Raw genomic sequence first — 24,695 nt, 5'->3', positions numbered from 1 at the left:
CACATGCAGCACCACAGGGGGACCATGCATGCGCAGCTTTTTTTTTTTTTTTTTTGTTCTAAAAATTATGGTATGGTTTTATTAACTAATAATTGATAGCAAGTCTAACAAGGTCAACTACAAACAAGCGGTATCATAATTTTGATAAACTGATTGTAACAAGTTTGCATTTTCTTTTTTTTTTAATCAGATTTATTAGAAACACAATAAAAATCTTAATCCACCAAAATGCATTTTGGTTTGCCAATTTTTGGCATAGTTGAAAGAAAAACAAATTTTGTATACTTGCAAAATTTTAAAGGAATTTGGAAGCATTTTAACTGCTGAATAGAAATTGATTTGTCTTTAAAAATCTTAGCAAACAATCATTAAAAGATAGAAAATAGAAGTTGCACCAAATTATTTTAGTGAAAAAAAAAATTATTTTATAATGATGTCGTTCAATTAATCTAATCAAATGATACTGTAATAATTATAACTGATAAAATAACACAAAATTAGTTTAAAAGCAAAACAAATTAAAAGTAAAAACGTATGGGCATAACTAGTGATACTAGTAATAAGGACCTGTTAAATTCCAATTGTTATTTTAATAAATGTGGTTGGTTTAATAACTTAAAAAAAATGATCAAAGGACTAAGTATAACCATTAACATAATTTAACAATACCTTATCCTCGGGTGGTCTCCAGGCCTTGCTTAGTGATGGCTCTCTTGTAAAAACAAATGTAGGAGCTGCTCGATTTGTTATGAAGTTGGTGATGAGTTACTTTTGGCTCCCAAATTAGTGACCAACGTTCTGATTTTTTAGATTCTGATTAATCATCTAACACAAAAAATAACTCTGTAATATTTTTATTATCTTGGCCTGTGCCTAACACTTTCTTACACTAAAAGTATTTAAAAATCTTAAAATAAACTTTTCCATTGATAGTTTATCAAAATTGACCTTTTGTGTGCATCAAAATTTTAAATGAACATTTGTGTACTTTTTTTTTTTTTTTTTTCTTGTACGTTGGTGGATTTTTCTTAATTGACTTTACAGACATTACAAGCTTTGGTTGCTTGTCCTCCTTTCTATCATTTAATAAAGCAATTACCTCTTAGGACACCTGATCTCCGTGGGCCCAGCTCAACACCAGTTCTGGATGCAATGTAATTATTAACCTTTTTACTTTTACTTTTTTGTCCCCCCAACAAAAGGAAGGTGGACCTGTAAATTCACTCTTGTCTGTTTGTCTGTCCGCACTTTTCTCAATAACTACGCCTTGGAATTTTTAAAAATTTTGCACAAACATTGAACAATATGAGTAAAAAAGTAACAGAACGGATTTTCCGGGAAAAGCTCCCACCCCCTCCCCAAGGGTGCCTTTTGGGTTAAAATGGCTAAAAGTGACACTTTTGTGCTTATTAAAAAAAAAAAAAAAAATTGATGCCTTGGATTTTTATAAAACTTTCCGAAAAGTTATAACTGATTTCTATATAATTTTGTTTGTCTATACTTCGCAGTAATTCTTGGGTGTTTAGGGGCTATTTTAAAGCTAATAAAAACATTCCTTTTTTTTTTTTTTTTTTTTTTTTTATAACCATATTTGTCCAAAATTTTCTGTATGTCTATTCTATTTAGCAGTTTTGCATGCTGCTGAACTCAAATTTAAATGTTAAGGCCTTAGGGACTTTTGGGGCTAAATTAGCCCCCCCCCCCCCATCCCTAGCCCCTAAATTTGAGTTCTGCACCATGCAAAAACAAATGAAGTCTATTTCAAACCCCCCACCACATCTACATATGTTAAGGCCTAAAACTACACCATTTATTCATTTTCACCAAGATTTGATGTCCCCTGGGGACTTTTGGGGCTAAATGGGGTGGGGGCAAATGCTGAACTATTTTTTATGCCTCATTCACTGTGCACTCATGGGGGACCATGCATGCTTCACTTAATTATTGGTATATCGTTTGTGCTCTGCGTAAGCTTTATTTTAAAGAACTTAAGATTAGAATTAGTTTTTATTTATGTCATAGTCGACTCTAACTCTTGTTAAAAAAAAAAAGCCAATCCTGCCTTCATGTTTAGGGAAAAATCTTTGAACATACTGATTTAACTCCAGTAAGTTAAGTATTAAAAAAAAAAAATGCATGCTGCTGTTTCTTCATACTCTTGAAATCGGTTATCTTCCCTGGGAATAAAAGGCTTGAGACTGGAAGCGTTATTGTATGATTTTGGACTTCTGTTCCCACATGATTGTGAATTAAAAGCAGGATTAACCCTTTTCAAAAAAATTTGTTATTCTATCCATTTGTGCTTTTTAACGAAAATTGAAACTCCTAAGAAACTTTTTTGTAAATTCTCATAAAAGATGACATGGAAAACAAGTACATTTACTGTCCATGCAACCATGTATGTATTCAAGTTTAGATATTCTCATGGGTGAGTATTGTTTTTCTGTTACGTCTATATTGTTCACACATGCATAGATATTTCAGGTTTTCAACTTGCTTCTTCACAAAAGCATGAATTAGGACTAGTTTTTTTAAGTTTAACAGAAGTGTAATACAAGAACAGTGTAATACAAGAACAGTTATTATACTTTGTTGCTTGCTAAAAGGCCAATATCTAGTCATGATTACTAATTGAATGCAATCATCTCTAATAAACATTGAATGTATTTCATATCAGTCTTTATCTTTTCCTCAACTGTCTCTTTATCAAAGTGATGTTCTGAGTAGGGCTATGACAACAAAATATTCTTTTCATTGTTTTGACTCTCTAGGATATATCCAACATAGTTAATCAATTGAGAACCATATGGCTATATAAAAGTATATAAGATATCAACGGATACACTCGAGTCAAAACAATGAAATGCTGTTGTCCTAGTGCTAGTTATTACTACTCTACTGGTATTTCCATGGTAGACGTTTGAGTTTCTGTCAAAACCTTGCAGATTAAATGACTAGTTCAGTTTGACAATTTTGAAAGGTTGTTTATACAAAGGTCAAAATAACAAAGATTGTACATTTGGCATGGCACAAAAATTGATGGTCAAATGTTTTTAATTTTTCAGGTTCAGATTAGTGAATGAATTCCATGTGATGTCTCATTTTCCAGGTATTTATATTTTAATTTAAATCCTAAAATGCATAAAGCTAGCATGATCTAAATGAATGCAAAATTTCTTTTCATGGATTGCTTCTATATTACCATTTTAACTTAATACAACATTAATGTTTAAAAACATTGTTTTAAAATATATTGTAGATATAGTACAGAATAAAAAAACCCTTGGATATTTACCATTGCTGAAAGCTGACTATATGGTTAGCGTGAAGTATACTAGAATGTTTATAGCATCCTTTCGACATGTCTTCCTACGATTATCATGTATCTTAAAAAGTATCACTGAAGAGTCACTCATAACTGTATTTGCAACTTTAGTGTGTTGTCCAATCCAATCATGCATTTTCGAACAAATGCATTTCAGGGAAAAACATGCACTTGTGTGTCCTGTCAAAATTATAAATATATATAAACTCTAGCCCAAGAAGAATCTGAAACTCGTATTATTTTTTTAATTTTTTTTACCCCAAACAAAGCGCAGTGCCACTTTGATGTAGTGGGCTACTATCGGGGACATGAGTTGCAGGGATACTATGTAAGGAGACGAGCAGCAAAATGTCTTTTCGTATTACACTTGAACTTCTGCATGTCGGTACAGTTGGGAAAGCAGAATCCCAGAAGGGAGTTCCAAAGTCTAGCAGTTCTGGGGGAAAAGCTATTGGAGTAGGCTTTCTGACACCTTGAGATGTCTACTACTGTGTAGGGGTGGGGGTTTTGCTGCTTGTTGGGTTTGTCGGGGGTATTTACGTCGAAGAGGGGGGGTGTACAAGTGCTTGTATCTCAAGGGAAGGGAACTTGATTTCTAAGAACTTAGTAAAGTGAAGTTTTGTAATTTTAATAAATTACTAAATTATACTTATGGATGGTGACTTAGAAATTCTATCAACTAAAATCTGTTTTGCATTTTATTTTTTACTAGTGGGGTTACCCGGCGTTGCCCAGGTATTTGGAAGTGTGTGTGTGTGTAAGAGAGGGTGACCCTGTTTTAATTAAAAAAAATTGAAAAAATCAAAATAAAGGGGGGTGGGAAAGGTGTAAAAGAGGAAAAAAAGTTTAGGGAGGAAGCTAGCATCGAGGCTAGGGCAAAAAAAAAAAGAAGCCTGACACATTACTCCTACGCTAAAGCGACATACAATTGAGAACGGATAAAATTAAACCTTTAAAAACACCTGCAGGTGATTTAAACTAACGTCAATGTTTTCTAGGTCAAACATGACGTCATTGTCGTAGTGCAGGAGGAGAGAAAATGAAAGAACGATTTTTTTTTTTTTTTCAGCACCCTTGTAGAAAAGGGTCTAGTTTATAGTGAAAGAATTAATGTTTTTGGCCAATTTTTCGATATTTGTCGTCCAAGATGTCGGGCTTCAAAATGATACCAATCTCGTGAAAATCCGTCGCCTGTCGAAAGTGTTTGTGAAACATCCAAACACAGATGCATACACACATTTTTGCTTTTATATATATATATATATATATATATATATATATTTTAACTATTAAAAAGTGTTAATATTTCATTTTAAGTTTGGTTGATGTTAACTAGAACAATCATATTGTTTATAACGAATGTTAAAGTTTATTTGTTTTCTCTTTCAGTTAATGCAAAGAAACGTCCACATCAGTATGAATTGACTGCTGGTTCTTCTTTTGAACCTTCATATGTGTATAAAATGTTGCATATGATTGAATCTACCATGTCTTTCAAGGTAAGGTGAACATATTAAAGTGTTTTAACTCTCCATCTTCGCATACTAGTAGTAGGGTTTCAAAAATATCCTTGCATTTTAGAACGGTTAACTTTAATTTTCTCTACAAAATAAGTTCTGTATTAAATTATTGGAGGGGGGGGGTCTACTTCAGTGATTTGTGCATAGTTTTATCTTGCCAATTGGACTTGATAACATTTTTAGTAAACATTCCTAAAAAGTTTAAAATGTCTCAATGATTTTTTCATTTATATATGAAAATAATTTGGCCACTCTAATTTCGAAAATTTCTTTCTGCCAAGTTTTTCACACAATCACCTCAAAAAGAAAAAAATCAATTTGAGAATGATTTAGCTGGGGGTATTAATCTGCAAATATTCAGTATCAGTACTATTTATATCTTTTTTACAGTAAAATAAATTGATCTACTGCGTATGTTATATTTATAGTAGAAGTATTTGACCAAATCTTAATTAAATATAAAAATATGAATCTGAGATAGTAAATACATAATAGTTAAAGCCTCTTCTTGCCCTCATGCTAAAAATGGAGTTTATTTAATAGTAACGTTTGAGAAACTCCTTTACATGAAAGTCTTTTAACTATTCTGTTTATACACTCATTTTGTATATTAGATGTTAACTATTTTCGATTGCTTATGAAAATTCAAATAGCATTTTCTCAACTAACGAAAAATCTGCTGTTTTTGAAAGTAATCTTTAGTTTCACATTTTTCAATTACAAGAGGGGGGGGGGACTTAAATATAGAAAGATTTACTCGTCGCCTTCCCCAAGTGTATTCTTTACATCTGCAAAAATAAATGTAGATATTACATGTGTTTTTTTTTGTTTTTGTTTTTTTTAATTAAAAATGTGTAATCGCAATCAGGAATTTAGAATAGAATCCATACATGTATTGAAAATTTTTCAAGCTGCATCAGTTGGCTAGTAGATGGCAGATAAGGCAATGTTGTTTTTCTCACCACCTTCTACAGATGGTTCAGTCAGTTTTGTAGCTTTTGACCCATCACCACACACACACACACATACAACACTCAACACTTGTTCTTGGGCGATTGTTTCCACTGAAACCAGGGTGCTCCTGAACGGGGATAGAGGACAGAATGAGATTATGATGGTGACATTCTTTAGTAGTCTATTATCTTCCTGAAATGTTGTTAGGGGTTTAACATGGCTTGGAAGATTTTACTTCTAATGTCGGACTGTAAGGTTGTGTCTATGAAGGAGATACTGATAGCTTTTGTGATCTTTACTCAGTTGGTAACTTCCCGTCTCTAATTTAAATAGGCAATGTCCGTGAGGAGGTACAGGTTGGTAAGCTTCAGGTGATCTAGTGGCAGGTGATGTTCAATGCAGAGTTTTTTTTTTTTTTTTTTTTTTTTTTTTTTTTTTTTTTTTTTTTTTTTTTAGCATGCATTGATTTCTGTAACATTAAATCTTTAAATTTTTAGACTTAAATCTCTTTCTGTGCAAAGCTACACTTCTAATTTTCATAGCTGCAATATCTTTGATTTTCTGACTTGAACCATTTTTATTTTTTCTATAATAACTTGCATTTCAGTTTGGTAAACAAGAGGATGCTGAGGAATTTTTGAGTTTTGTCCTTAACCGATTGCATGAGGAAATATTGGGTGTGATGAATTTTCCTGGAAATAACTCTAAACATGGTAAGTTATATTTTTCAACATATTTAAACTTGTTAGCTATAACCTAAAAAAAAATGAAGTATTTCCCTTGAATCAAAAAGTTATCACCTTGATGGTCAGATCTGCCATTAGTTTAAGAAAACAAAATCCAGTGGTTTCTTACTGTTGAATAAATGTCTAAGTTATTTTATCTTCCAATTTTTGAGCTGTTATTAAACTGACTTATCAGACGTAACAAAATCTTATAAAATTTTCTCAGAACTTAATCCAATAATTATAAACTGTACATGATGGGTTCAATAAATTTTTAACTTTTTAAGTATAAAGATGTGTTATGACCTTTTTTTTTAAATTTCATGCATTAAAAAAAAGTGGAAGTTTTATTAAAACGCATTTACTATGAATATAATTTTTTAACTTTAATCTCAGATTCCGATACCAAACGCCACCCAGCTAATGGTTTTCTGCTTGATGAGAACTGTAATCCAGAAGAAGATTCCAATACTGATGATTGGGAGCAAGTTGGGCCTAAGAACAAAAGTGTCTTTACTAGAAGGGTAAGCGATAGCATATGTTCAAGTTTTTTATCTTGATAATGTTTCTCGTTGTGGCAGGAAACATCTGCAACATTTTATCAAGGAGGCTGAGCACTCCACATGACTGTACTAGTGCAACTCTTTTTTATTGAGCAAATGTAATGCTTTCAGCATATATCTTAAGGGAGAAGAACCACGAACATGCATACCATGCCAATCATTCTTCATTAAATATGTACTCATTGCCTGTAAAGATCTCCAAATTAGACAAAAGTATTACTAAATAGAAAATGTTTAACAAAGTTCATGAAAACAACATATTCAATTTTCTAAAAGTCACAAGATCTCTTTATACATATCCCAAATATTCATATCACTAGATGTTTAAAAAAAAAAAACATGACCTAATACTATAGTAAATAACCTACACATAAGAATCTACAATAGGTAACTTTTCATAGCATTAAATGACTTCACAGGATCAATATATTGTTACTGACTTAATGTGTTGGGTTTGATCAGATTTCACATTGCAGATCTATCTAATTATAGATCTCGTGCTGCAGTCTATTTTTGCTTCAATTCAGTATCCCTTTTTTGGGAAGCTGAGTTTTCTCTGGCTTGCACACAAAAAAAATGTCTAAATCTGTAGGGATCCTAGTAAAATAGGAACTCTAACAATTGTCAAAATATTAAACTTGTTTATTTTTTTTCTCAAAATGCAAGTACAATTTGAAGTTTTAACGGTGGATCCCTATTCGGATACTTCTGGTGCAAACTGATCGGTCAACTAAGTTCGATACATGTCACAACATGACCTTTTGACCTTTTCTGCACCTACGTGCTTGCTCAACTTATTGTTTCCCACGATTCAATCTGTTATTTTTACTCCGCTAGAGAAATAGACAGATAAACAGATAACTGAATAAATACCTTTTACCCTGTGTTTGGCGTTTACCTGACAAAAAGTCATCAAATTGAAGAGGCGGCAACACTGGAATAACTTCTGATATGTATATTAGAACATTGCATTTTCTATGTGCTTAGAAATAAATTTAATTTTTCCTTTTTTCTTTAGAAGGTTTTGCAATGATCATTTGCTTGAATTTTTATCTGTATGCTTCTGTGACATTTACCAATATTGGATTCGCTTAGCATAAGTGTTTGCTAATAGTCTGGGAATCCTACTAAACACAAAAAAAATGGAATGGTACTTGATGCCTCTTTGTTAAAAACTTATGAATTGAAGATTAAGGGTAAATGGAATAATCCAGGAAAAGGAGTGGTGCTTTCGCCTACATCTGTGTAGTAACCAATGAAAAGAAAACTTTGACTAAGAGTTTAATAAATTTATTTTAATGTTGGTAAATATCACATTTTTAACGAAAATACCTTTTTTGTAAGAAAAATCCAAATTTCAGCAACTGGCAATTTTTAACATCTTAACGTTTAATCTTGAAATAGGATTATAAAATGTTTTAAGGGAAATCTTCAGTGTTGCCAATCTCTGGTTTTTCATATCTGCCCAGAAAGCAAGCAACTTTGGCCTGACTACTGTAGTAGTAATTCTTCTAATGTACTCAACCTAAAGACAGAAAGCCTGTTCTGTTTGCTTTCAATACACAGGAGCTGGGAGGGGAAGAAAAGGAAGAAGCAGCGGTAGAAGTGATTGGTTTTATGGGAAAGAGGGCGAGACTAACTGGAAGAATTCCAGAGATTTGAGAGGAATAAAAGACCGGATTCGGACGGATAGGCGACTGTGCTTTTTGTTCAAGCGGAGAAAATGAGGAGAGGAAAGTCCTTCCCTAAAAAGTTCCGGCTCAAAGTGAGAAAGAGGCTGAAGGACTCAGCAGTTTTCAACTACTAAAAAGCTATCAACTATGTTTGCTAACACTACAAAAACATGTTCTGACAATCTTCTGCCTTTTAACATGTCGGCAAACATCAATCAGCTTAAACAATGTAACATGTAAATGAAGAATACACAAAATAAATTCAAAATTACTTTTGAGTTTGTCCATTGCTTTATTTCCTAAATTCTTTTCCCGGGTTCTAAATCCATTTGGACACAAAACTTTTTTTCCTTTTAAAGCACAGGCCGTCTCTACTCCCACTATACCTTTCTTTTCAGTGCTCTGCATAGACTAACTCACAAAACCTCCTACAACTAACTTCTAAAAAATTATGGATCTTTCATTTTTCTCAACATTCTCAATCGGTTCTTGGTGTTTTGCACCTTTTTTCCTCATCAATGTGATAGATTCCTTCCATGATACTGACAGTTCTCAGATTGTTCCCCCCCCCCCAAATGCTATATCTGATCTAATATTTAAACTTTTTTTTTTTTTTTTTTCCAGGCAAGCTTTTCAAAGACCTTAGTTGCAGACATCTTTGCTGGCCAGATCCGATCAGCCGTCTACCAAACTGCTTCCAGAGAATCAGCTACTCTGGAGCCATTCTTCACTTTGCAGTTAGATATTCAAGTAATTTTCTCTTTTTATTTAAAAATATTAATTTTGTTTATTACCTTTTCCTGCTTTGAATGATTTGATCATCTGTTAATGGTTATAGAACAAGTTTTTAAATTGGAAATCTGCAAGTGAAAAACATTTTCAATGTGAATAAGGCCCCCCCCCATTAATTATTGGAAATAACTCTACATTATTTTTGTATCTATTAAGAATAACATCAAATTAAAGCTTATTTGTATAATATATTACTATAGAGCAGTTGAACTGTTTATTTTATATTTCTGGTATTTATCATTGGAGATCTATTGCTGTTTGAAGATAACTTCAAATATGGTTTGCAATTTTTGTCTTGAAAGAATGTTGTTCTCATTTGGAATATGAGATTTAAATAAAAAATCGACAATTATCCAGACCCCCCCCCCAAAAAAAAAACAAAAAAACTAAACAAAAATAAAGCTATATAGTGTACATACCTGTGAAAAAAAAATATTGTACACCAAAAATTACATAAATTGATCAGATACTTCTATTTTTAAATTCATTTTTAATGGAATTAGATTTTCCAAAAATTGGAATTAGTCCCCCACCATTCCTTCGGATGATTTTCAAAATGGTGTTGCAAGTTGTTTAGCCGTAAAACTTTAAAAATAAAACTACTAAATCAATTTACATGAATTTTTTTTTTTTTTTTTTTTCAGTCGTCTAATGTATTAACCGTGAAAGATGCTCTTGAAGGTCTTGTCAGCAGAGAAGCTGTACATGGTTTTACCTGCTCAAAGACAAACAGTGAGGTTAGTATTCTTGCAGTCTTTGTTAATATGATACTACAAAAATAAGATGATATAGCTATTTAGTATGGTTGTATACAATGCAGTGTATGTGTGAAACATAAACAAAAATAGACGATATATGCGATTTTTCTTCCCAAATTTTATTTTGCAGCAAGTCTTTCACTTACTGCTAACAAAATATTTTTTGGTTGATGTAAAATTTATAGAAGGTTCCCTGCAAAAGTTTCACAAAACTCCATAAGTTTCAACTGCAACATAGATACATGTATCACTTGTTTACATTAACTTATATGAAATTCGGTTTGTCACCTTTTTTTTTTTCTTTTTTTTTTTTTTTGGTACTTGTACAGTTTAATCAAGACATTAAAAAAAATGAAAATATCGAAAAATAAGTTATATTGTATGTATCCGTCTTGGACTGCAGATCTCTGAAAAATTTCACTTAATTTGATAGTAGTGTTTTTTTACAGCAGAAAAACGTTTTCATGACAGCACGTTGAAGTAGACATCTTTGAATTTTTACAGCGCCGACACTTTAATACGATCTTTTCTTTCTAAAAATTGAACCTTTTGCTCGATATAACTTTTTTTTTTTCTGTAAAAAAAAAAAAAAATAAAAAAAAAAAATACTTGATGAAATTAAGTGAAGTTTTTTTTTTTTTTTTTTTTAGAGAACTTCATTCCATAACAGATATATACAATATAAACTTTTCGCTATTTTGATTTTTTGTCTTGATTAAACTTTTCTTTAAAATCATTGAATTTTATACATTGTGAAATTTGTCTTATTTTGAAATATCAGATCTTAGCTACTTTTAGAAATAGAAAATATTGCATTAATAGTAAATAATAAATTTGCAACAAATAAAACAAATACCATGGTCTGAAACTGAAATTTCAAAATCTTTACTTTGAGGTTCTACCAGTTAAGGTATTTACTCTTAGAGCTTAAAATATTGCTATAACAATAACTTTGGTACGACAATGAAAATTCAAAACATTTTTTTTTTCTTCTGAATAATTAATATAAATTATAAAGGAGAATGTTAATTCATTTTTACTTTTTTTATTTTAAAAATAATATATTAAAAAAAAAAAAAATTAGTTATCTCTCAAGATAACTTTAAAATTATAAAAAAAAAAAAAAAATTGCAACCATAAAAAGCGGCCATGTTAAATTTTTTTGGTTTGAAAATATTTGGTGAGGAAATGGTTTTAAAAAGAACTATAAAGGGAGGTAATTCGTTTCTCATTAATTAATGTTTGCGATGTTTTTATGTGACACCGGACAAGTAAATTTAGATAAATTCTCAACAAAATAAAACCAATGCCATGGTTTGAAACTGAAATTTCGAAATCTTTTGAAGTTCTACCAGCTAAGGTATTTGTCCTCTTTTTTATAGAGGACATTACACAAACCAAAAACTGACCTAACACTTAACTGCTTACAAGAAAAACAAATAATATAACAGAAGCAACTTCGGAGAACTAAGAGAAAAATACGTAGAATACATAGAAATATACAGATGCATCTAAAATTATAAATGGAACAAGTGCAGCATACACAGATGGACAAAATCAATATCAAATACGACTGCCCAACGAGGCTTCAATATATACAGCCGAGCTGCAGGCCATCAAAATAGCTCTCAAAAACATCAACGAACAAAAATTCATAATATATACAGACTCCCTATCCTGTATCATGGCCCTTGAAGAAAAGTCTAAACACGCTTTTATCACAGAAATTATACAAGAATACAACGAAATAAAAAAACAAAATTATAATAGCCTGGATACCAAGCCATGTCGGCATCCCAGGAAATGAAAAGGCAGACAAATTGGTTAAAGAAGCCACAAACCACCAAATGAAAAAAATTAAAATACCACACACAGACCTAAAAAGAAAAATCAACGAATATATAGAAAACAAGTGGTAAGAGGAATGGAACAAATGCACTGCAAACAAATTGCACAAACACCAACCAATAATTAAAAACGAAAGACAAATTTTTAAGGGAAGAGAAGAAATTGTACTAAACCGAATACAAATTGGACATACAAAATTAACTCATTCCTACCTAATCAAAGGGGAGGACACACCAAACTGTACACTCTGCAACTAACAAACATCTACTGATGAAATGTAGGAAACAAACACATTCGGAAGAAATACTTTAAAACAACAAACATTAGAAAAGTGTACCAAGAAGTGGAGCCCCAACAAATCAAACTATTTAAAAGAAACAAATGTATTCAAACTCCTATAAAGTAAAATTCATTTTTAGAAAAACAAACCTCTTACAGCTAAAACAATTTTTCGGAAAACCTAAAACATCTTGCTTCAAATGATGATAAACTTTTCAAGAAACTTAAAATATTTTTACAAGAAACTGAAGACCTATTATATCAACAAAACTTTTTTGGCATTAAATGACCCTTAGAGGTTGAAATGCTGTAAAACACACTCATTCACTCACTCTTTATTATAGAGCTTAAAATATTGCTATAACAAATAATTTTGGTGCGACATCATAGGTTTGATTTGTCAGGTTTCAAAACATGAACTCCACTATAAGTAATAGTCACAATTGATCAGATTTTCAACAAAAGTTTAGCTTCATCAAGCAACTGGATATATAAAACCATACGAATGTTGAATTACCAAAAACTTTTTCCTTTCTTTGTCAGGTGGAGATTACCAAGAGATTAACTCTTGAAGAATTACCACCCGTTCTCATCCTTCATCTGAAATGTTTCATCTACGACAAAAATGGAGGCATTCAAAAGGTTTTGAAGAAGATTGATTATCCAATTGATCTTGATATCAATAAAGGTATGTATACGGTCTTGAACTTTATTTTTGAATACATTCAATATGCATAACAGTGAACAATAATTGCTCGTCAAAACATAGTTGACTCCCCCACTCTAAATTCAGACATCATAGGACTTATAAACACATTAACTATAATTCCAATATTCCGATTCCTACCAATAATCAATTCAGATTTCCAGAAATTAAGCCTGTTTAATTTTAGATTTCATAATTTTCTATACGAGGTCTGTCCATCCTGATTCTCAAAATGGTCATAGAGGAAGTGCCATAATTTTTACTCTCTAAAATATGTACTTCCACTCTCCCATCAATCATTAGTTCTCCTTCATTGTATACCTTTTCCAGGCTTAGGTCATTAATTCTCTTTTCTTATTCCATTATATATTCTTTCAACATGTACAACTTCCCTCAGTAAATACAGTGGTCCCGCAGATTTAGGAACTTATTTTGTTGCGTTCTGATTGACTGATGTGAATTAATTTGTGAAATACTTCAATATTATTGCCAAACACTAAACAAGTATTTTTTTTTTTTTTTTTTTTTTTTTTTTTTTTTTGTTACATTCAGTAATCTGCCTTCACTTACAAAAAAAAATTATTCTAAACTTTTTACAATTTTTGTTTTTACACAAAAAAAAAAAATTACCCTTACTAATTACTTTCCTTTTTTTTTTTTCATGTACCTTGTCTGTCTCTCATATATATATATATATATATATATATATATATATATAAAAGCAAAAGTACCTGTTGTTGACTGGGTTCAAAAACAGCCTACAGAAAATGGATGCTGATTTATGAAAGTATAATAGGTTATTAAAAGAAAGGGTTGTAAATTTGGGTTGAATTTGGGGGTATCAAAACCAAAGCAAAATATGATGAAAGTAAAAATAATATAGATAAACCCCATAATTTATTATACCATACCTGTTCACACTGAAACACTTATCACAATATTCTGTGGATTTATATATAGAAAACCTTGTTAAACTTTGTGACATATTTCCATTCTATTGAGGTCAGGTGCAAACGAAGATCCCATAATTTTATTATACCATATTTCTTCAAACTGAACCATAATTATCAAAGTATACTTACGCAGATGAATATGAAAATTATTATTAAAGTTTGTGCCTATTTCCATTCTATGGAGGCCAGGCGCGAACGCAGACCTCACAATTTTATTATACCATCCCTATTTAAGTTAAAACATACTTATTAAAGTATTCTGTACATCTATATCAAAAACACTTGTAAACATTTTTTTTTTTTTATTATTTATTTCCATACTTTGTGGACCAGGCGCGAACGCAGACCCCACAATTTTAATGAACCACCGTTCTGCCAGATCAAACATCCCCATTCCTGTGTCTCAATACATCTATCATATGTAATCAGTTTTTGAAAATAGTCAACCATATAGGAGCCTATTCGTGACCACACACACACAGCTTTATATTATAGAAGATATATAATGAAAACAAAGGGATGTAGTGTTTACCTGATATGCACAATGGTAAACCTCAAACTAATATAAATAACAGTATTTATATATAAAAAATGTAATCCCAACCAAATTAAAAGCTCAATACACAATAGAATAGAGCTTATTGTAAAGTCGGAGGGCATAAAGACATCTTTATGTCCTCTGATGAGAAGAATAATAGCATTCTTTGAAACTCTGCGGAATAAGGACGTTGTAAATTGTTTTTGGGAGTATTCAGTTGAACAATAAATTTTGATTGTAAAGTTCAACTTGGTTTTGATTTTCTTTCTCATATATATATATATGTTCAACTGAATACTCCAAAAAACAATTTACAACGTCCTTATTCCGCAGAGTTTCAAAGAATGCTATTATTCTTCTCATGCCTAAACATTTCATTTTTGAATGTACATACATTATCACTTTTCATATATCAAGATAGAGGATTACCAAGAATAGTGTTTCAACATGTATGTACACATATTTCAATTACAAATATGGTTGCAGGTTGAGAAATCCTTGAAATGAAGGATTCGGTCAAAGATGACATCAACAAATGATGCATCGAAACCAATGTAGTTGAGTTTCAGGGGGGGGGGGGAAAGAAACGCCGTGTGTCACCATGGCTAGTGTGCAATCCTCTCATGGAAGAAAGATGCATTAAACAGTAGCAAAGCTTGGTGGTACAGTTGGAAGCTTTAGCCCAGAAAACAAAGGCTGTTATCCTGTTTAGCTATATTACAACTAATCAGTGTGACTAGACACAGACAAGGACGGATGGACAGGCACACACATGTAATGCAAATATAGGAAGAGTTTACAATCAATGGGTGTGTTAATACTAAAACATTAGTTGATCTGTGTACACTTTTTCTAATGTTTATATAATTTAATGTTCTATTTGTGTATTGAACAACATAAAAACTAGTTTTTGTTTATGGTATCAATATTATTGGTTTTGTTTTACTCCAGATTTGTTGTCACCAATCAGATCGAGACTACCTGCAAACCAACGTAACTACAGACTTTTTGCTGGTAAGCTGTTTTATTTATTTAAAAATTTTAAAATAAGTTAGATTTGATTTTGCTTCCTCTGTTCCAATAAAAAATTCTATTTGTATTAAAAAAAAATTTTCAACAGTTAACTTGTTCCTCCAAATTTCTCGGACTTTACCAAAAGGCTGAAATTTAAATGTAATAACAAATATCTTGTTGCACAACTCCCCCACCTCCCTCTTTACTTGACATGTCCCCTGACACCTAATCACAGCAGTCCTTATGCCTCATTTGGAGTGAAAAAATTTAACTTCCCAAAGTGTTTAGATTTTGATAGTACATTCAAAACAAATAATTTTTATTTAAATTTCATGCACCATTTCAGTTATAACAATTAAAACAAAGTAAATTGTAACGTTCTAATCATCCTAGCAATTAAGGAATGCGTTTAGCAAATATATGAAACAGCATGATTTTAATTCTTGTAAGACATTTCTCTAAATCTCTTATGAAAACTTGTTTGAATTAAATTTACAATGACACAGCATATGTGTTGACACATTGCTGTTAAATCACAGAAATTAAGCGATGTTGAGCATAGTCACTACTAAATAGATTAGTTGGCAGTACCAAATCTTAACTTATCTTAACATTGTTTGCAGTCGTCTGGAGATTATACAACCCTGGCTTTGCAATTACCTATGTAGCCACCCTTATAAATGGTATCTATTGTCTAAAGATTGAACAGAGGTCATGACATAATGACTTTGTCAAATGGAAACGGCATATTTTAAATAGAATTTCTTTGTAAATATGTATTATTTTGGAATTTTTCCAAGAAAATATTCTTGAATGACTTTGTTGGCGTCTTTCCATCTCGATAAATGGAGAATCGCGCCTGAAGGTTGTCAAAGTGATCTCTCCAGGGCGCGAGCCTGGGCAAAGTGTATGGGGTGTTCTAATCTGCCCAGTACCCCCCCCCCCTCCATCACCACTTCTCGACCTTGCTAGTGTCTTCCAAAGAAAAGCAGAGTAGTATGTTTGGCACCAGTTCGCCTTTTTGGTAGGTTCTAGCTGTTGACTATTTGCAGCAGTTTCTCCGTCTAGATTAGTGGTACAGTGTCCCCTCCCCCTTTTCCATCCCATGTGGTTTAGCTTGCCAGCTGAAGTGGGGGTATTGGGGGTGTGGTGCTTGGAATCAACACATGAAATTAGATGGATGGGGTCCAGTGGTGCTCATCTGCCCTAACAGGTAGCACACAGCATTTCAAGCTGCCAAAGGTACCGCTACCCAGAGCCCCCTACACTCTGACTTATAAGCAAAGCTAAAATAAACGTAAAAAAACTGTCCATGTAGGTGCAACCATATCTTTTAAAAAAAACTGTACCAATCTGTCCGATTTCAAAATTGAGCAAATCAACAAAGTATATTTGCATCACCCAACTTTTAATTCGGTGTGTAGATGGAAAATATAAATTTGTTTTTTTTTAATGACACATTTTTATTGATGCACAACCTATTAAATTAACTTTATGTATTTAGATCAAATGGGGTTGGTTTGCTTTTAAGATCCTGTTAAGAAATTAAAGAAAGCAAGGAACATAATTATTTCTTTACTTGCATTATCTCCCCTTTTAATTTACCTTGATTCCTCAAAGTCCATCTTAGTGTTCTATATTCATATTCTGATTTATCAACCTTTTTTAAAACTATTAGTTTTTACTTTTGTGTTACTGGATAGATATTTATAGATACAAATGTTAATCCTAATAGTGGACGATATAAAAAACAAGGCCGATAGCCATTAGTCACATGGTCTCGTGTAATGAATGAATGCGTGAATGTAGGATTGACATGAAATTCTTAAAGATAAACTGAAATGACCGAAAAATGGGCTGAAATGACTTAAATAAATAAAAAGTAAATGATTTAGAATGAACTTAAAGGATGAATTGAAATACCTTAAGAATGACGAATGCTTAAAAAATAACTGGAATCCTTCAAAAACAACTTGAATGATCTGGAGAATGACTTGAATGGCTTTGAGACTGACTGGTTGTAAAGTGGGTGATTATTTTACATTAAATTAATACAGAAAAGTGATCCCCCACTTTATATCACAAAGTTACAAACATAAGTACAGCATGTAGTAAGAACAGATACTACTGATCTTGGCTGAAAGGTCAAGAAAAGCTTAAAAAGCTAAGAACAGCATCTATTAACAGATCTTTGATCTTAACCAAAAAGGCCAAGCAAAAGTATTACAGACGGATCGACGAGGTGACTTATAGTCGCTTGCACGCGACTAATAAATCAGATGTAGCAACTAAAAATGGAAATAGGGAAGACCTAAAAACTGAATGTGTCACTTTTTCTCTTGATAAAGCTTGTACAACAGTAGGTGAAACACTTGGATTTCACATTGCAGTTTTTAATCTATATATCTATAAAAGTGAATGTGTGTGTGAGAGGATACTTCTCAACCTACATACTTGACAAATTTTTGATTTACAAGTTTGAAATTTGCTATATAGGGTATTCAGACATGTGGAAAATTTTAATCGTTTTTCAGCTGAAAAAAAGGGCTGCTAAAGGGTAAAAATCGAAATAGTGTTACTTGGGGTTCATCGGATGTTCATCTGTTAACTGTTTCACGAGTTTGAAACCTTATTTTTCTTTTTAGTTTGGGGCAAGCTGGTCTAATGATTATCCTACTTGACTCTCTATCTAGGTTTTGGTTGTAGCCTGTACTTTTTTTTATTTACAAGAAGTGAACTGTTAAAAAAAAAAAAAAAAACATACTATCATACACATTTCTCCGTTTCTTTCCATTTTATATTTTATAGGAATTTAACATTACATTGAATACCGGGCAGCGCTGGAGATATATATATATATATATATATGTGTGTGTGTGTTTTTGCATGTACAGGATTCATTCCTAAGCTAATTGATCATTATGGGTTTTGGAACACAACTAATAGACTTGGGGGCTCCAAATGTGGGTTCTATTTTGTTTAACTCCTTTTTCTGTAAAGAGGGGGGAGGCAAAGAGTTGAAAACCATTTGTGAACATTCAGATACCTTCGATTTGTTAAAATTTAACAAATTCTATGACATTAAAATTCTTCAAATTAAATATTTGAGTATTTTGAAGAGTTTTCAGGGCACATAAGCACAATCTTCCATTTCAAAATTTAAATATTTCAGATTTGCATTGAATTTTTATTTCTAGTTATGAGACATGAAGTAAGCAAGATTCTCTTGATTTCAATTTAAGACCTATTAAGCTGAATGACTTTCTAGAATTAAATGTGTGTGTGAGGAATTTTGATCCAAATTAAATTAAGGATTCTAGACAAAAGGTTTACTAGAATTGTATATTGATTTTAATCTTTGTAAAATTTGCAAAACTGTTCTAAATTTTACTTGTGTGTTTTGCTTGTACAAAAATAAACATTCTCGTCTTAATGCATGAACAAATTATACAGTATCAGTACATATGTAATGTGGCTATTACTTTTTAACTGTTGCATTGCAAACCTCTTGCATCCATTCTGTTTGGCACCGTTGCAAGAGAACAAATAAAAAAAAAAAAAAAAAAATCAAGTGCAACATTTTTTAAGCGCAAATGAAATGGATTTATTTGTGACTCTTCCAAAACAACGCATTTCATTATTTGGCAAGTCTTTTCGCACACACATGCTTTTTAAAAATCTTTCTCCTAGACTCTTGCGTTCATCTTCTCTGGCACGCATTTTGCTTCTTCCTCTACCACATGCTGTATTTTTCTTTTTCCTATATTTGCGTACATGCTTTAACGGCTGCTACTATTTTCGCTAACCAGCTATCCCTTGGCTGCTGCTGATTTTCTCACTTGCTCGTATGTGCTCTGTTCCACATGTGTGTGTATTATGATGATATTGATATGTAAATGTTCAATTTTTTTTTATTTTAAATTTAAATCTGACGACTTTTTTTTTTTTTTTTTTTTTTCCAGTTTTGTTTCATCATGGCAAAGCTGCCAGTGGTGGTCACTACACAACCGATGCCTACCATAGTGGATTAAATGGTTGGGTGCGTTATGATGACAGCATTGTCCGCCAGATTCCAGTTTCCCATGTCCTGAAGTTTGTCCCCAATCGAATTCCCTATTTATTGTTTTATAGGCGTTGTGATCTCAGCTGACGTGCTGCAGGGCAGATCCATCTCTATTGCATGTATGTGTGTATCTGTGTGTATGTGTGTGCGTGTATCAATCTTTTCATGATACCCTCTTCAACAATTTTTTTTTTTTTTTTCTCCCACTATCTGCTCTCCATTCTGCTTCCATGCTTTTCTATCCAAAATGAAGTTATGAAATATAGCAGCGAGGAAAGTCGGCAGTCTGTTATTCGTGCAACATAGTTTGGAATAAGGACAAAATTTAAAAAAATAAAAAGCAAAATAAGGTCTGCTGTCACAGTAATGCAAAGATTCAACTGGGAGAGGACACACAATTTTGAATTTTCACGTGTTTCATTTGTTTTAAAAACTACTTTGGTTTCTAATGATTGATTAGTTAGAATATATTTTTTCTTCCATTCTTTTCCTTTCAACACTTAAATTATAAAACTCTGCTGGATTATACGTTTTTGATTGCAACTATTTCACATGTTCAGTTGAGTTTCATCAATTTCTAATAAAATCATTGCATCTTTTCTAAAGATAACAAAAGTAAACTTGTAACGAAGCATAAACAATTATATGAACACCAAAATCCTTGGGACTAAACCCCAAACTACAATTTTTTTTTTTTTCTTAACCGACACCATTTGCATATGGTTATGAAGCATTTTTTTCTGTTCATACATCTCTTGCTAAAACAAAAACTACTTTTAGTTCTCTAGTTTTTATACAATTTCTACATTTTTTTTTTTCTTTACAAATTTTTTTCGAAGGCATCAAGTAATTATTCAGTTTGTGATAAAATATTAACGAGGAGGAACATGTCTTTCAATGTTTATAAACATATTGAACGCTTAAAATTTGGGTCTCTTTATAAACCACACACCCATGTACACACACACACATGTATATGCCCACACAATGGTTTCTGATAAGTTGATTCAAAAATGAATATAGACATATCTCGAAATATAAAAAAATTTCATAACTTATTTTGAATGATGTATATTTTATTATCAGTACATAGATATGGCAAAGAAAAATGATCTATCGTCTTTCTGCATTTGAAAAGTTGCATGTTTGCAATTTGCTGATGTAAAAAGTTAACCATGTAACAATTTAAAAAAAAATTTTGTAGCGAAAAGTATTTCTAACTTGTAAATATATGTTGAAATGATTTGTGCCCCTCCTTTTTTTTTTTTTTAATGCTAAAGTGTAAATTTAACTTTTTTTGGGGGGGGGGGGGCATAAGTGGTTTAATGGATACGATAAAAGACTATTAAACTATCTAAACAGTTTGATTCCAATTGGATCACTTATATAATATTCATCTGTATTAGGAAAGGTATTGACCCTCCTCCCAACTATGGGTAAAAAAAAGCAACTTATATTAAAATAATTGTTTACAATTGTTTCGGCATTTAATCAACTACAAAGGGTTGATATGTCCTAAATAGGACTTTCAGATGGATTGCTGGGTTTGCTCGCTTGTAAATATGATTCAACATCAAAGATCATTTAAAAAAAAAAAAAAAAAAAAATCAAAAACAATTTAGTTCGTCCTCTCCAAATTTGATTGCTACAACAAGAACTGGAAAAAACAAACAAAAGTCCTGAAAAGTATGGCATGGTCATTGCCATATACACGGTGCTGTCTTGGGAGTCTTGATGCATAAAGGATAATGATTATTTACAAAATAATCCAAATATTTACTACAGTGCATCATCTCTTCAAAGTTCCAACATAAAAATGAAGATGCAGTTGTCACTGTGAGGGCATTTTATGAATAACCACACATTTCTTGATGTTTATACAATGCATGTTTTTGAAACGATAATCTTTGTAGATATTTTGAACTATTTTTATGATGGGTCCAGACTTATAATAGATGCACGTTAAATATTAGGTCTTATTAAACGCTGAAATCTTTCATGTATCCCTACATGAAAGAATATTAGTTGGTAAGTACAAAGCAATTGAAACATGTCTTGGAATCGGCCAGAAAAAAAATGCTTGAGGTCTGGAGAAATCTTTCTTTGTCAGTTTTCCCAAATTTGTAACTTGAGACTGAGCGAGGTCAAAAAAAAACCCCCCCCAAAAAACTCCTCCATTTCATCATAGACTGTGCCTGCCAGCAGAATACCATTTTGCTAGAACTTTCAATTTTGTTTTTCTTCAGATCTGGAGAGAAATCCCAAATAAGTGTTGACGATTCTTCTCGATTGAATTTTTGCTGAAAGGATGCCACTAGATTAGAGGCTAAAATTGCTTCTGATCAAAAAAAAAAAAAAAAAATCATTTGATAAACGGAACAAATTTGGAAGCTTTGGTTGCATATTTTAACCAATATATTTTTGAAGAAAATAATTTTTTTTCTTTTTGAAATCTTTGAGATTTGGCACCTTTCAAATACAAAGCAAGATGTCAAAAGTTTCGGAGAAAGTAGTTTGAAATGCATAAAAAAATAGTTTGTACAGCAGATTATTCCCCTGCCAATTTGACTACACCCTTCCCTTTGTGATACAATTCAAAGAATTTTTTTTTTTTTTTTTTCCTTAAAAAAAAAATCAATTTTTTATATTTTAGTAGTTACTTACAAAAAAAACTTGGCTGGAGGTTTTACAAGACTGGAATAAATGTTTAACCTATTATGTGAAAAAGAAAAAAAAAAAAAAAACAATGTATGTGTCTAGTGAGTACTAAAAACCTGACTTTATTTCTATAAAAAAGTAGCAACAATTTTGTTCTAAGCTTCTGGGTCGTTTATAATTGACTATTCATCCTGCCATTGTGAAAAAAGATTAAATATAATAAATACAAATAACATTTTATTTTTACTTTTTTTTTTTTTTTTTTTTTTTTTTTTTTTTTTTTTTTTAAGAAACTGAAACCAAAAAAAAATTTACTTGTCCTTACTACCCCCTACAACTCTTCCTGTACTTTCCCAAACTGAATATGAAATGTTTGTACATTTTTATTTTTATTTTTTATTGAAAAAAAAAAATCTTTCTATTAGATATGAAGGAAAATCTTAGATATATAAATTGTTTTTGCTTGTGTAAAAAAAAAAAAAAATTTTAAACTGAACTAGAAAATTCTGCATAGCTTTACTAGTTTCAATTTGTGCTGCAAAATATCCCAGCCACATAGATTAATGAATGTTATCAGCTTAAGCGTCCAGTGTACAAAGTTAAATACCCAGATGATCACTAATTTTATTTTTTGCCTGTAAATGAAACTTGTCTAAGTTCTTTTGGATTTTTGGGTAAATCCATCAATCTTTTAATGTTCCTTTTTATGTATCTGATTCAAGCAAGCTTCCCTCTTCTCTTACTATAAAGTTACTTTTAATTTTTAAGCATGCACAGCGATAAAGGTGATTATGCAGGTGTTAAACATGAAAAATTTAATATCTATAACTATAGAATATGTGGCTAACTTGTGTGTATGTATGTATGTATATATATATATATATATATATATATATATATATACACACACACACCCACACACTTAAACATTCTTTGTTATTTCTAATAATGCTTTATCTGAACTGCAAGTTAGTCCATATTAAGTCAATGCAGGTGGATATCTGTAAAGGGAACATTTAGAGTGTACACAGTTAACATTCTGATATTGAATAAAAACTCAAGAGTACCAAATTGTTGCTATTTGTTAAATAGACTGACACTCTGTGTGTGTGTGTGTATATATATATATATACACACACACACAAAGTTCCCTCCTCTTCTTCCCCTCTTAATTTGCAATGTGTTGAAAGCTTTCTTTCAAAGCTTTTAGCAAAGCAAACTTAAAGGAAACCATTTTGTTTAGAAAATTCTCTCATTTGCTCCTTATCCCACCTCTTTTTAAAATTTTTTTTTATTTAAATGATATAAGAACAATTTTAATTTTTACTTGAACTCGTTTACTTGAATTAAGATAAAATTTTGTACATTTTATATTGTTTTACAGCTATTTTCTAGGAAAGAAATATGGCATTGTATAGGACTAATTTAAATTTTGAACCAATTTTTTTATTTTACTTTTATATTATGTTGCTTTGTTTAAAAGCAAAAGAAACTTCAACCATTTACTTTTCTGAAGCTAATAAGAGCAATGACATCAACATTGGTTTTCACTAGAAATTACATGTAGAGTTTTGAAATGGTAGAAAGTCTATGGGATAGCTCAGTTCAGACATCAACTGGAAGGACACAGCAGATCTAAATGGATAGTTCAAGTAAGAGAACAATACAAATATTTTTCCCAATTTTAATAAGTTTTTCGATACTATTCTAAATTTCTGATTCAGACACAATTTTGGATTCTTTAATTTATAAATCTCCCCCATCTTGATTATCATAAAAGGTTGTGTGAATGTTTTTCGCAAAAGTAAAATACTCAGTACATACATTACACAGCTCTTAATCCCCCTCCCCTCTTTCCTCTCTGCATATTTGATTGAAAATAGTCAGGCAACTAAAGATTTATTTCTCACTGGTTGGGGTGGGGGCATCTTTACAACTTTGTTGGTTGTAAACTACGCTTTATATATATATATATATATATATATATATATATGCTTAATATATTATAATTCATGCTGATTTAGTATTATCAAAGAACCAATTCTCTCTTCAAAAATTAATTAATTAAAAAAAAAAAATCACTTCAGTGCCATCAGCTAGAATCGAAGCCAAAACATTTAGCTCTCAGCCACATTTGCTACCTTTTGAGCTAATCAAAGAGATCATTGCTTAAACGATTTTTAGCTGTGATTATATACGCATATACAAACTAATAGAAATGTTGGTAAGTTGAAATGAACATTTTGCATTTCAAATTGCCTGGTACTATATGCGTTATACATCCATCCAAGCAGATTTTAATTGTCATTTACCATCCTTGGTACGA

The 24,695-nt window shown here is 31.4% G+C and overlaps 1 protein-coding gene across 1 annotated transcript in view; it reads left to right on the top strand.

Annotated features, from left to right (window-relative positions):
* LOC145277974 (uncharacterized) overlaps positions 1-20,956 on the top strand; it is a 62,203-nt gene extending 41,247 nt beyond the window's left edge. Inside the window, exons 6-15 of the mRNA XM_080130109.1 lie at positions 1,045-1,154; positions 3,066-3,109; positions 4,715-4,824; positions 6,407-6,512; positions 6,921-7,048; positions 9,385-9,510; positions 10,197-10,289; positions 12,981-13,125; positions 15,586-15,648; positions 19,611-20,956. Coding sequence (XP_079986235.1) covers positions 1,045-1,154; positions 3,066-3,109; positions 4,715-4,824; positions 6,407-6,512; positions 6,921-7,048; positions 9,385-9,510; positions 10,197-10,289; positions 12,981-13,125; positions 15,586-15,648; positions 19,611-19,798 — 1,113 coding nt within the window. The 3' untranslated portion in view covers positions 19,799-20,956. The remainder of the gene's footprint in view (positions 1-1,044; positions 1,155-3,065; positions 3,110-4,714; positions 4,825-6,406; positions 6,513-6,920; positions 7,049-9,384; positions 9,511-10,196; positions 10,290-12,980; positions 13,126-15,585; positions 15,649-19,610) is intronic.
* Positions 20,957-24,695: the final 3,739 nt, after the last annotated feature.

The sequence above is a fragment of the Euprymna scolopes genome, chromosome 6, assembly GCF_053919585.1.
Source record: "Euprymna scolopes isolate OS-2025 chromosome 6, ASM5391958v1, whole genome shotgun sequence".
In the NCBI taxonomy this organism is placed as follows: domain Eukaryota; kingdom Metazoa; phylum Mollusca; class Cephalopoda; order Sepiida; family Sepiolidae; genus Euprymna; species Euprymna scolopes.
The sequence above is the reverse complement of the archived record's forward strand: the minus strand, read 5'-3'. Positions and strand labels throughout refer to the sequence as shown.